The sequence below is a fragment of the Haplochromis burtoni genome, unplaced genomic scaffold, assembly GCF_018398535.1.
Source record: "Haplochromis burtoni strain Fernald_Lab_line unplaced genomic scaffold, NCSU_Asbu1 Contig_84, whole genome shotgun sequence".
NCBI classification, from domain to species: domain Eukaryota; kingdom Metazoa; phylum Chordata; class Actinopteri; order Cichliformes; family Cichlidae; genus Haplochromis; species Haplochromis burtoni.
Window position 1 is genome coordinate 648,009 of NW_024582445.1, and position 14,883 is coordinate 662,891.

A 14,883-nucleotide genomic window follows, 5' to 3' on the forward strand; every position below is an offset into this window, starting at 1 on the left:
TTCTCTCTTATTGCAGTTCTAGCTATTTGCAGTTTCTTTCTATGTGAGCAGTCTCAGCCAATGATATTGGTCTAGTTCAGGCTGTGTTACGTTGAGGAGCAATATTTAAATACTGCTTTTTACTTAGTGGTGCAAATGTTTGCTGTTGAAAATCCACTGTGCTGTATACAGTAGTCAGAAAGAGTTGTGTTTAAGTCTGCATAGTGTTTCAGTCATAGTCTTAAATAATATGAATTGAATTTCATTTTTCCTAAAGGCTCTTCTCCACAGGTTTTATATTTACACTGAGTCAGAAACTTTTTTGTATTGCATTCGCTTTGTTACATCTAAGGAATTGCACAGCTTAGTGATGCTACAGCTGTAAAACATTGTTTATTGTTTTTGAAGAATTTTGGAATGTTTGTGATAAACTGCTTCTCGGAGTGGACATTTTTCACCATTTTCAGTTTGCTGAGAGCCAACAGCAGGAGACGCGGTGTCACTTTCATGGCACGCCAGTACCTTTACCATCTGTAGATGAATTATTATACTTGGAAAGTTTTTCCATTTTCACAAGATTTAATGAAATGCTTTATTAACATAAAACTAACAACTTGAGGGTCAACTTTTATGGCTTGAACCACACTGTGGGAAACATGGAGAAACTGGTCAATGAACCAGAATGCCAAAGTTGTGGATGATTGTTACATTTGTTTTACTGCTGAAAAAAATGTCTTCGAACACTAGTGAAGATTGTAAGGTTATAAGAGCTGTTCGCTCCATGAATCCAGTGAAACCATGAGATCAGAAGGATGATGGAAATATTTTGCCCCCAACTGCGGGTTAATGCTGGAGCATTTAAGGTGCAGGCTCATAAGATACTAGACAGCAAGCTTCTGATAATGCACTTTTGGGGCAAGCCTGCTGTCAGAGCAGGTTTCGTCCCACTGCATGTAATGACGATCCTGGCTCGCTTCGCATCACTTGGCAGTGAAACGGTGGCAACTGCACAGAGATCACAGCACGCCCAAAGTGGGCTCAGTGCCTCCCTCAGTCCAAGGGAAAGTGACAGGGTTATAAAAGCATGGGTGTGTTGATGTCATCAGGGGGTACGTAAGGATAGCTGGCTATCACAAAACACAAAGCAAGAAGAAATTAAAACCAAAAAGTGCAGAAGAACAACACATTAAAAATACAACATCATGACCTTTAATTGTGTCATTTCTGATAATCTGCTGTGGGACTTTTCTGTGCCATTAAATTCACAGTATGTTTGTTTTGGGGGAATTGCCTTGACAAAGAAAGCTGCTCTACAGCATTATAAAGCAGAACTCAAGCTATCAAGATGAAAGGGAAGCCATCTTTTATTATCATCGCAACTAAATTTCTGCTTTTCCCAACTCGGATTAGAATGAGTCCCCCTCAATGGGCATGAGCACATCATCAAGCCTTTGCAGAGGGATTATAGCCAAGATGATGAAAAAGTGTTTGCAAAATGTATGACGAAGCAGGGGGATTATAATGGATTGTACTCTGTGCTACTGTAACAATTCAGTTGCATGAATACAGTGAGGGTAAAATTTCGTGGATCCAGATAAAACGCTAAAACCTTTGTTGTTATTTCTCGGTGTTTACCATCAGGATCCTTTAAAAAAAAAAAAAAACAACTCTGTCTTTATGTAATCTCACTCTTTGATGACGTAGATCCGGAGTCACTGATGACATGTCTGCAACTTGAGACATGTTGCTGCTGGGTAGTAATCAGTGTTTGGCAGTTTTAATCACAAGTCTTTCATGCCAAGCTTTTAAGCGTATTAGGGAGCAGATTTTAGTTCATTCACTTATTTTGGAGTCTATTAATATACAGCACCTCTTTTAAGCATTTCTTCATCGCAGCTTGTGTGTTCTCCAACCACAGTGTCAACCATTGTCTCTTTTAAATCATCAGATTTTCAGGTTCTCAGTGACAGTCCTTTTTTTTTTTTTTTTTTTTCCTTCTTGGTACAAAGGAGCATTTAGTTTTTCCTTCAGGTTGTCTTATCACTCTCCAGGAACTCCTCAAATATTGCCTTTTGTTTTCTGTGGAAACACAGTTATGTTTAAGTTTAAGGATATACTGTTTCTGTGTTTATTTAGTGTTGCTGTTTTGGGTCTTTGCGTGAAAAGACATACTTTGACATTAGGTCTAGCTGCGAGCAAATCAGCACCTCAGCTGCTGCAGCTTGTAGTGTCTAAAACTCATGCACATATGCACATATTTCATCCTGCCTGCACAGAAGACACTTTCCTCCCATTTTATTGACAGTTATCCATCCAATCGCTGGCAGGTCTCTGTCTGTGTTGAGTGAAGGGAAGGAGGAAGCTTGTGCCACAATGCATAACTGCAATTGTAAAAAATCATTCATTCCTGCAGCAAAGATTGGAAGAACTTTCAGAATCAGCCTGACAGTGTGGGAGACATTTCATGGTTGTTGTCGGTGGCTGGGTGGTTGGGGTTGAATAGACCTAACAGTCTCTGGCATCCTGGGAACAAAACACGGTAAAACCGAAATGAACTCAGGAATTGGTAAAGCAGTGAAAGAGAAATTGATATTGAGTATTGTGGACAAGTGTTTCAACTCACATTCCTCCAGGAAATATTGTTAGAAAGTTTGCATTCCCTTAGTAATTGAGTGTGAAATTGCAGGTGAGCAAGCTGTAGTATCTTTCAATGTACAGACCAGCAGCTTCTAAACTGGTTCTCTATAGATTTGTCAGAAACCTGAAATAGTTTTCTATAATTGAAAACTTTTCTCCCCAAATAATCTCCCACTTTGACTGAATGTAAACTTTTTATTTTGCTGCCCGTTATGCTGCCAATAGTCACTGAGTGCTCTAGACTAGTCAAGAAAAACAACAACTCTAAATGTTTTTTTGTTTTTTTTTTTTTTTTAAATCAGCTTTCACTATAGGTATATCTTTTGGACAAATACAGATGGGTGACAAATTAAAGGAGAAGCCTGAATTACAGCTGCAGTTAACCTGGTAGCTGAAGCATCTTGAGGTGACTGTTGTTGTGATTTGATGCTGTATAAATTAAATTGAATGTAACTGTCCTGGCATGGATATTTTGCGATTACTTGTCCCCATAGATTAAAGAATTACTGCCAATCAGTGATCACTATTTAACTCTGATCTGTACGCTGATGGGACTGATCTCCTCCAGGATTACAGTGCATAGGGCATGAGGGCACATCTGTGGCCTTTAAACATACAGTAGATCTGGAACTGATGTGTTAGAAAGTGCATCCACCAGCATTGTCCAAACACAAAATGATGGAATATCTGTTGAAAAAAACTAAAACTGCCCTGGCGGGTAATGATGGCCCAACACTGTAATGAGACACTTTGTTTTCTTTCTATTTCTTCTCTTTAAATTCTTACCTGTCTGTAGCATTTTAGTTCCAGGGTCCTCCTTTACCTTTAAATGGCTGAGGTACTGAACAAATGAAGCAGAGCAGCTGCTCGCTGAAGATGGCTGGTTTAATTTCTCCTGCTGACAGGTGCTTTTTGTCAACAGGTTATTACAGCTCTCCTAAATGGCCTGGGCTGCACATTTTTTCTGTGTGCAACTAGTGAGCTAGAAAGCACAGTTCAGATGAGTAAACGTCTGGTGTACGTGATGGAGAGCAGTGCCTTTGTTTTAATAATGAGAGGAAGTCTGTGTTTGCAGGGTGGATTTCTATCGAGCATTTATTTATTCATTCTTTAGATACCAGTTGAATGACCTCACAACTGGATGAATTGTTAGTGCTTTATCAACTGCCTAATCAGAGCCTCTAGCTTTAGCTGTCATCCCAAATCAGGTTTTGTGGTTTGACCGAGCATCAGATGTTTAATCCCCCCCCTCTCCTCACTCTCCTACTGTTCAGCCGTGTCTCTAGATCAATGCAAGACAGGCTTTTAGGACAGGGAGGAGGCGAGGGGTTCGATAACACTGTGTGCGGTGTGTAATCTTATCTGAGAGCCTGTCATATCAGACAGGGCTGCTCCACTGACACGCCACGCTTTCCCAGAGTGGCAAATTAGATTGCTGCAATTAGATTGATGTGTGTACTGCTTGAAGTCTAGAGCCTCTTTAATCATGTCTGGACACTTTGTATTTTGTATTTGTTTCCGATTGGATTAATCTCTGTTAAGGTATGGTGATTAGCTTCTTAGTCTTTGACACTTTGATAGTGTATTGGTAATTCTTCCTGCCCCAGCACTGTGATCTGCCACAGCGGATCACAATTCTCTAACACAGCATAACACATCTCGATATATCTACATAATAAAAATACAAGTTGTTTTTTTTTTTCTTTCCAAATGTCTCCACTGGGGAAATCTGCATACTTTTGAATGGCCAGAAGGTGGCAACTCATCTGGTTCTAATTGTACTGTAAGTCTGTAAGAAAACCACAAGTCTTTTCAATTGATCTATGTCCTCAGTAAACACTTTCCTGACAGTCACAATGCTTGCTCAATCATCCAGGCAAGGAAATCCCAGAAAGTTGATTTTGTTCTGAACGTTGCGTTTTCATTGGGAGAAACCTTTCATCTCATCGCCATTGATCAATGACAATTTGCATATCAATGATCCCAAAGCTGATTACATGCCCCATTGTTAGTCAGTGCTGCTACTTTCAATCATTATGCAAATATACTGTTTATAATGTTGGGGACATCTGCAATCAGCCAAGACTGAAGAAATGTCCTGGAACTCTTCCACTGAAAACACAACATCAAAATGAACAGAACCAACTTTCTTAGACTTTGCTGATAGCTTTATTGTCTATTTTAATACCCTGTGATCTTAATTTTTAAATCATGATCTCAACTAGAGTAAAACTGATGATGAAGCAGGATAAAGCCTGTCTGATCCAGCCATCACTCATAATGTCCAGTATTCAAAAAATACACAAAGGTAGTGATGCTTAAAATGCTCAGCTTGAGACCTCAAGGCGTGGGTGGTGTCATGATAATGGTGGCTGCATCCATCTACATGCAGTCTATGTCATTTACAAATATTGAGGCTTGCCTAACACTAAAGTAGTCCTCCTTAAAGCTCAGTGTCTCAGAATATGTTAAAATGCATTGGGAGTCAATCACACATCCACCCCCCTGACAAGTATTCACCAGCTTTCTTGTCCAGCACGTGGGGACTAAACAATTATGCGCTCTGACATAAAGGATATCTGCTATTTGCAGTTCTAGCTGAAGCCTCAGGTTCAGTCATCTCCCTCTCCTCAGTCCTCCTAATGGAACAAATTTCTTTTGACTCCGGCTCTAAAGTCCCTTGATCTGCCAATTCTCTTTCCCTTCCTCTGTCTTGCCAAGAAATGGTTGTTGTTCTGGAAGGCACAAAGAACCATTAGACGCAAGCCTTTTGCAGTTCGACTACGTGATTACCATAATGGTGAAAATGGAGATGCTGAAGAGATGAGCATATGTGGGGTGCAATTACAATCAGATGTCAGCATTTCTTTTTTCCATGTGGTCCATTCTAGGTACTTACTATTTGCGTAATAAGTAGAATAATGTCATGTTTGTATGTGCGCGCATGCAATACAAAAGCAGAGAAGCAGAAGATTTATATGCATGGTACTGCTAGTCAAGACAAAGCAGACATGCAGATATATTCGCACACTGTACTCTGAGAAAAGAACGACTTCCATTTCTAGACAAAGACTGCTAACTTTATTGAAAAACATCTCCTATAGTCCTTTCTTAATTGACAAGTGCATAAAATAAATCTGTGAATAAAATTATTTTTTAGTTTTACGATTATAGATATCTACAGGTTTGTGAAATTTCTTCTGCTGAAGAAGATCATGTAATAAAAGCAAAATGAAAAGCAGAACAAAATACAGGTAAAAAGATGGCGACGTACGGTGATTTGGTAATTTAATTCTTAAAGGTATAATTTGGCAGTTTTGGGTCTTCAGCTGAATCAAGTAAAAGCTGTTTTTATGTGTTTTTCCAGTATCTACATAAAGGATGAATTCTTAACAGCAGATCAGTTGTCTAGTCTCTTGTCTATTGTTTTTGTCACTTCAATAAGAACTGAGCTGATTTCTGACCCTTCCATCTCCTTTCTTCTTATCCCAGTGTAGTTGTTTGGATGGGTGTGTTACATCAATGTCTCACACACAACACACTCTGCATATTTCTTGGTGCAGGGTCAGCTTTCCTTAGCCTTATGATTTAAGCAGTGCAGCTCAGTAACAAGTCCTCTGCAAACAGCTCTGTCTCTGCAGCTGCCGCCTGCTCTTTCACGTTCTTTTTAAACATGTGTCATATTCTTTGTTGAAGGAAAGAGAAACGAACACCAGACAATTGGTAGCTTGTTGCACCAAAACTGAAAAATAAGGTAACTCGTTTGTATTGCTTTAGACTCGGTCTTTTTAGAGATTAGTAGACGTGAACTATGCAGGCACAAATTAGTCCAGTGTAAAGTGAACAAATTGTGCAGTCTTAATTGAAAATAAGGATTCAATTGAACATGTTTAACAAGCCCTGTGTATGCGGCCTAGTTCTGTGAAGTGACTAGTAGCATGTGTTTAAAATGTTAATCAGGAGGATTAGGTTTCCTGACTATCATCTTGTAGCAAGTGGGATAGGATCTGGGAGTAAGTAGCTTCTATTAGCTGCTACAGAAGACTGTCCCCACTGATTGTGGCACAGTTTTTACTATTGGATTATCTTTAAATGGCTGCCATCAAACCTCAAATAATGTTGAGGTTTGATGGGACGTCTACCAACGTATTATGCCATAATCATATTTTAAAATGAACATAAACCTTCAAAATATCCAATTCGTTTATCACTTTGATTAATTTCCTATCTTGGCTTGGCGTTGAAGGCGTATATAGGCTAACCAGGACCCCCCCGAGCTCAACCTCCTTGCTATGCAAACTTCATCACTCTGATGTTGTCTGTGCTATAACGTCTATGCTGTGTAGTTATTGCAGTTAAAACCAGACTGACATAAAAAGATGCGTTTTAATGAACGGTGATATGCACCTTCAGGGACAAGCGTATATATCCAGATGATCCACCGTCCTTTCATTATTGATATTCAATGACTTATCTGACATCTTCTCCTCAAAGAGGCTAATGCACACGATTGGTATTGCAGCCCTCCAGAAAAGTCAATCTTGATTGATGGGCATGACATTTCACACTCTGTGTTTCTCCCAAGCTTTTTCATGTTCTGCTCTGTAACCCTACTTAATCCTACTCCCTCTAAAACCACTTACTTCTTTCCCCACTGTTGCTCTGTTGGTGCTCTTCATCAAAAGCCCACTCGCCTACAGAACCATTGCCTGTGCGCTTTATCTGTGATGCAGACCATGTGCTTCGAATAGCAACCAGCTAAATGCCTTTAAAAATCACACTGATGCACTTACTGTCTTACTGGTGTCAGGTAGCATTAGTGCAAACAAGATGCTTATTAGCCTTGCAATTGATAATTGGTTACTGGCAACCACTGGTAACGGGGCAGTGCAATTATTGTAAATCCCAGCTCTTGCATCAATTAGATCCACCCGACAGTTTAAATATCCATCCATCCAGTTTGTGAACCGCTCGTCTATTTCAGTGTCACAGGGGAAGCTCGAGCCTATACTGACTGCCCCAGGGCAAAAAGTACAATAGATCCTGGACAGGCCCCCGGTTTATTGCGGTCTGAGTTTTGAGCACATTTGTAATATTTTATTTTTTTCAGCTTTGTGCTGTGACTTTCCAGCAACAATGAGAAACAAATAAACTCTGATTTGTCTTTCTCATAGGTGTATTAAAACGATCCATCTCTGAGATCTGATTATTCTTATCTGGTTAACAGTATTGCACTTTTAATGTACTTAGTCGATGGAATTTACAATGATCATTGGATTTCATTTCAGGAGTATTACCATACATTTGGCATGCAGTATGTGCTGGTTAAATGAAATTAGAGCGGAAATGTTGCCTCTGAGCTATCCCCCGAGGGATTCAATAAAGAAGTGTCTTATCCTGATTCATATTTATCAGTGGTGCGTGCATGCATTTAGAGAAAAAAAGAAGAAGAGAGAATGAACTAATTCTCGCAACATGAGCGTGCTGAGTGATTGATCATGTGGACCGGGGCCGTCTAATGTAACCCCGCCGACCGACACTGACTGGCTTGTGACAGCTATGATAAATGAAAACCCACCGGCCAATGTCTTACTAATGGATTTCCATGTACTCTTTGTACCTACGCACACACACACTCTGGCACTCGCGTCTTACTTTCCGGTAGTGATGCTTGCAGGACACGAGTACGCTGGCGTATCCAAGCACACTTTGAGTAATCATATGAAATATTTTTATTTGATCTCAAAAGTTATATTGTGTTTTAGAATTTATTATTTAAAATAAATAAATAAAACATTCAAGCCTTTGCTGAACTAATGACTTCTTAATCAGTTCTTGAGAAAATGTATGAACAATTTGACAGTCAGTTTTTAAAGTCATTCATTAAGAAACCGTGTCCAACCCCAAACATAAATCAGTCGAATCGTGGCCATTTAATGTCAAGTAGTATTTCAGGCTGACTCCTAACGGTTGGGTATTTATGCTTATATTGTTTGTTCTTTATTTTCCAAGGCATTAACTGAGACAGCTTTGGTTTCTAAATAATGCTTGTGCTATGTGTACAGTTTGTTTTCAACTTCGCATTAAATATGTAAAATACATTAAAGAGGGCAACAGGATGCATGAGAATGCAAACGAGATCGTGTTGTGATGAATGTCAGTGTGTGAATGTTGATCAGTCTTTATAAATACAATAGGGCACACCAATTACCCCCATCTTCAGAGGACCCCTCAGGGTTTCTTCCATTTGTAGCAAAAAAGGCCACAGAAATAAATAGGGTCTTATACCATGGAAGTAGGAGAAGTACACCATGATGGATTGATCTGCTCCGTCTGCTCCTCAGAGTCAATCAATCATCTTAGCTTTGGTGCTGTTTTCGATAGGAATTTTCCACACTCTGTTTTGCCTGCAGCCACAGAGAGCTGCTTCTGGGTTTGGATAACCAGAGGGCATTAGATATCTGATTACACCCCTCCTCTCAGTTGTCATCATTACTATTTGTCACAGAATAGAGATAAGGCTGCTAGAAAACAAACTAAAAACAGTACTTCCCCTTCACACAGAATGAAGGCTTGAGTTGCATCTGAAAACACGCTCGGTTTCTGCACGCTCTTATACACCACGGACAGTAAATGGTCGATAGTAGGTCATATATAAGCAGTGTGAGTCTTGCTTGAAGCTAGCACTACCCCGTCGATGACAATATAAAGTATACGACAACAAGACGAAAAACACAGCAGAGGGTGTTTAAAAAGTGAGATGGTATTATAGCTACAGCCATGACACTGCGACCTCATCAGGACTTCAGTGCTGGAACAAAGGGAGTACTATTACAAGAATGTGGCTTTAAAATTGATTTACCAGACAGAAAGCTCCACATCATGTTTCTCTACATTTTTTACATTAAATGCTTTTAGATTTATGGCCAAAGAGTGTGACTTCCATCATTCAGTCAAGCCAAGTCACTCATCTGTGCTAACCTCATCGGCTAATTCATACAGGCATGGAGACGAGGTGAAAGGCAAACGGTGAAGCGGAGAGTTTTGCTCTCATGCTAATAATGTTGAGCAGGGTAAATGCTGTCAGAACTGAAACTGCTCAAGATATAAATAGCTGAGTTGATGATTGAAACAAGATTTTAAACAAACCAGTTGATGGAGAGAGATTTAAATGTCTCGACTTGTTTATTCTTTTTTGCTCCTGTTGACTCGGGAGAGGCAAAATGCCTCCTACCCACATGATGGAGCAGTATTAACTGCAACTGAGGACATTCTTGGGCGGCGGAAGGAATATTCGAGGGTGCTTGCATATCCTTGAATATACTTATTTTCTTTTAGTTGTTCAGCACTTTTGTCAACAGTTGCTTTGGCGGGTTTTTGAGCCTGCTTATAAATAAATTGAATTGAATATTTTGCGCTCTTGGAAAATGCATTTGACTGCATCCTTTAAGTGTCCTGGGGGGAGTACTTAGAAGTATGAGGTATCTGGCCTGGTATTGTGGCCTGTTTGATTCCTGAAAAACGAAAAAGTTTTTATTGCTGGCAATAAGTCAGACTCATTCCCAGTAGGGTGTTGGACTTCCAATCATAATTTAATTTCTGAGGGATTTCAAGGCACAGTCAATGGCCACAGGATGTCCACAGGATGTTATCTTTGCTTTTTGTGGACGATGTGGTTCTGTTGGCTTCATCAAATGATGACCTCCAGCTTGCACGATGAGCCCCAAGTCTCCCCAAGTCATGAGTGAGAGAAGCAGGAGTTTGACAGTCAGATTGATCAAACGTCTGCATGAATGTGACACTGTTGTAGTAATGACAGACCTGAGAGTGGAAAGCAAGGCTCTCAGTTTCCCAACCCTCACCTATGGTTGTGAGCTCTGGGTAGTGACTGAACCAACGACAGTAGTGGAAATGAGCTTAATCTGAGGGTTGGCTGGGCTCATCCTTAGAAGGATGTTGAGGAGCTCAGTCATTCAGGAAGGAGAGGTGAACCATTATTCCTCTACATCAAAAGGAGACAGTTTTATGTGGTCTGGGCATCTGACTAGGAGACCTCCTGAACACTTCTAGGTCAGGTGTTGTAGTTGTGTCCAACTGGGACAGACCCAGGACACCCTTGGGACATTGCATCTGTCAGCTGTCTTGGGAGTGCCCCACTGGCCACTGCTATAGGAGGTGGCTGGGGAAAGGATGCTGACATGGACATGAATGGGTGGGGGATTTATTGTTATTGCAACTTTCCTTCCAGATAAAATAAGCTAATATAGAATATGCTAAGATATAGAGCTATAGAATATGCTGTAGATATGGAGAAACATTTTTTTTGTTACTTTGTTTAACGGATGATTATGTGAACAGAGTGACAGAATCAGTAGTAATAACATTACTGGGCTAAAACTGCAAAGCATTAAGATCGATTAAATGTCCAAGTGGAGTTTATAGCTATGAAACATTTTCACTTACACAAACTAATTTTATCTGTTGTGAGTAGAAAAGTATTGAGGTTGTTCTAGCAGTTTAACACAAATCATTAACAAAATCACAGCGTCTGTTGAGAACAGGATCTGAAAAAGTTCAGTTTTTCAGTTCTGTGTTGTCACCTAAAGGCATGGTTGTGATTTACATATTTGGCGAGCTTTGAAAATAATTCTTCATAAAAATTGAAGTCTTTGATGTACCTGGTTGCTGAATGGTTGCATCAGATCAATCCAACCATCTACTCTAGGCTAAGTTCTCAGAGATGAACAGCAAGCTTTTTCGTCACCTCTCCTACTTAACCAGTTCAGTTTCCACACTATTGCATTTTTTCACCTCATCTACATTTTCAGCCCGCAAGAAGTTTAATTCTCTGCCGGTTTAGTCCCACTTTCTTCTTATTAAACTTCCAAACCCCAATTTGCCTTTAAACTCTTACACAGTAATTCATTAAGGGTAATGTGTATTCTTCCTGTGAGCTGCCCTGTCTTTGTGGGCTTCAGGTCCATTTGCATAATATTTGGTCCTATGAGAATGAAAATGGACCATGCAATCTCTCATAAGGATGGAATAAACATCCGTTAGCATTTCTCGTTTAGTTTATGAAAGGAAATAAATAGCTTGAGATTCACAAAGACAAACACTCGTGCATCCACAGTCACTGCAGACAAGCAGATTTTACACTGTGACATTTACGCAGAGTCGATGCAGGAAGCGCACAAACTCCGGGAAATCCAGCAGCAGCTGCTGAATGTTTGCAATAATCAGTATACAGGTTCTGTTATTCCCCTCTGGTGGTTGGTTCCTAAATGACTTGACTTTCATGTTACAGTGACTGGTGCTTTGTAGCGGATGCTTTAATCTCGGAGAGAAGATGCTTTTCATGTGGGCCACACAAAGCTGTTTTTGTATTATCATTCAACATCACTGCAGTAATTACTGAAGCTCGGCGCGAGGGAGACTTTTATGTTTTAGTTTTTATCACACGCGCTGTCAAGTTGCTGTTGCTAACCACCACATTAAAGGTTTAGAGTTAAATCTCAGTAGTTATCCATCTTCGAAGACTTTGACTTATGTAGCAGGAAATAAAGTAATGATTTGTCGGTTATTTATTCTACTTTCTACTTTTTTTCTTTTCAAATCTTCTTTAAAACACCCTTTTAAAAAATTAGTTGAAATGCATACTGTCTTAGTGGACAGATTACCGCTTTAGGGATTAGTTACTGTAAAAATACCATCAGTGTTAAAACAATACTCCATGCAACACGCCGATAGCTCATGTATATGCATATAATAAGATAAGAGGTAGCAGCAGTGACTTGTTTTCCACCCATACGTATACTAATTTTAGAAATTTAACCGATAAAAATGTATTTTGCTTCACCGTGGAGAGGATCGACCAGCTGTATAAAGAATACACTGGGAAAAAACCTTGTCTACACAAAGAAACCTCGGGGTGGTCTGAGAAAGACTTGCAGTCACAGTGGAAAAGTCAGAAATAGCTTTATTTGGTTGGATGTTGCGAATTGTTGGACTGATTTGTTGTTGTGTGAATAGTTGACAGGTACTGCATGTTGAGATTTTTACCTTTTCACCTCATATCCTGCTAAAAACAAACCTAAAAACAAGCAGAACTTGTCTCCGTGCATAACTGTGTTTTCTCTGATTTTTGCAGGTGGCCTGAGAGGAGCATCCATTGTTGACTCACTAGACACTCTGTACATTATGGGTTTGATGGATGAGTATAATGATGCCAAGGAATGGGTGAAGACCAGCCTGGATCTAAATTCGGTGAGAAACTCATTTTAGTGTCAAGTTTCTTTCTTTCTTTTTTTTTCTTTTTTTTTTCGCATTTTACTTTCGGGCAACTTGGGGGCAACATCCTCCCCTCCATCAAGCTTAACCACACTCTTACTACATAAGCATAATGAAGTTTTCAGCTGTGACCGTGCATGCTCGATTGATTTCAAGCTGTGCTTTTGTGCTTTAACAGCGACATTGTGTCCACTGAGTCTGACAGTTTTCCAAAGCTCAGGACATTCCAGCCGAAATCAAAAGCTTCCTGTGTGGCCACCAGCCACGCCGTGTTACCGACTGATGAAATTCTCTGCCTCTCTGAAAGGTCTTTGTGGGGCAGAAAATGTGATAAATAAAGGAGAGAGTGCTGGAGCAGGGTTTAAAGGGTGTTGTAGATTAAAAAAATGTGGGAGAGAGGAGGCAAAGAGAGGCCATGACCCTTTCATTGAGCGAGTCTGTAAAGGCTGGGTTGCAAGCAGCGTGGGTTGCCAGTTCTGATATCATGTTGAATTGAGCGAAAGCCAGTGGAAGTGGCAACCAGGAAGGGCTTTTAGGGAGTTTGCTGCTAATAGGTAATGTGTGAGCCTGTTTGTCAGTGTGTTGTTGTTGTTTTTTTTTTTTTTTATGCTTTGCAAATGAAAGGGGTCATTTCCGGACCAACCTTGTCAATAAAATGTGGTTATGTAATAGTGTGTAATTACACAAAGCTTGCAAACACAACTATGTCATTATGACTGTCATCATGGTAGGCTACTGTAGACGCTAGGCAGTAATTATACCAATTCACTGCCTGTTATGACAGCACGCCAAATGTCTCAAGTTGAAGTTGTTTTGTTTGTTGACAGTTAAGGCCCCAAAAACACTTGTTTATTATGAGTGTGTTGGTGAAGAAAACCAATCTTAACTACATTTGACACGTGTGGCATACTGCACATGATGCTAGTAACACTGAACTCTATTTGAATAATATGCAGTCAACAGCTCTGCTGGAAAGCAGAGGCCTAAAAAACACTTCCACTGCGTTTGAGATGCGCTTTATCGCAGCACGTTGTCGATCACTGCCAGATACGAGGCCGTAAAGAAATGCACAGTGATTGTTATTGCCTGCATATCAAAGCTGTTATTTTTCTCACTCATGGCACGCACAGATGTCACTGATACATACCAAGGACTTGGAATGAGACGTGACACACACCCACACGCAGTTAATACAGCGAATGGCCTTTTCCAGGGAAGAGAGAAAATTCTTAACTATGACTGCAGCTGTGGCTGCTGGTGACGGCCAGTAATTGCAGCTGCTGACAAACAGCCACAGTGTCACCAATCATAAAGACAACAAACGCGGGTTTACACTTCACAGTGCACTTTGTCAGGGGTGTTATATGCCACAATTTGTTAACTTCACCACTTCCTGTCTTCATCAGCGGTCATTGCAGGGCAGAGGCTTGCAATTATTTTCTGCAGGAAAGTTGAAATTATTTACATGTCCTCATTAAAGTGCTGTTCTTTGTCCTGTAAGATCTGATTACTTGTCACATTTTTTAAAAATATCTCATTTTCTGCCCAAATTACAGCATTTCAAGTACAGTAAACTGTGCACTTTAAACGCAAACACACACAGTGACTTCTACATCTTCTTTCTTAATGTCGTCATTTTGATAATGAACTAGTTTTTGCAGTTTGAACATATAAAACATATAAAACAGCACACTGGCTCATCATAGGGATTGTCAGATTCACTTCACCAAGCTTGTTGAGAGCCTACAGAAATTTTTCTGATGGCCTCATTTTTTTTTTTCTTTCTAAATGCCACTTAAGGAAATACATGCCGCATAAAAACAAAGGCTGGAAAAATGTAGCACATAAGGTCAGTAGTTTGTTTATTATTATAAGAAAACAAGCAAGGAAGTAAAAAAGAAAAATAAAACTCTTTATTTTTCTCAGATTTAAGAAATTATTTTGTTGCAATCCTTAAAAAAAATTAAATAAAAAAAT

The 14,883-nt window shown here is 39.8% G+C and overlaps 1 protein-coding gene across 1 annotated transcript in view; it reads left to right on the top strand.

Moving 5' to 3' along the window:
• Positions 1 to 14,883, top strand: part of LOC102292667 (mannosyl-oligosaccharide 1,2-alpha-mannosidase IA) — a 192,391-nt gene that overhangs the window by 92,593 nt on the left and 84,915 nt on the right. The window contains 1 exon segment of the mRNA XM_005925531.3: positions 12,767 to 12,882. Within this exon segment, the coding sequence (XP_005925593.1) occupies positions 12,767 to 12,882 (116 nt within the window).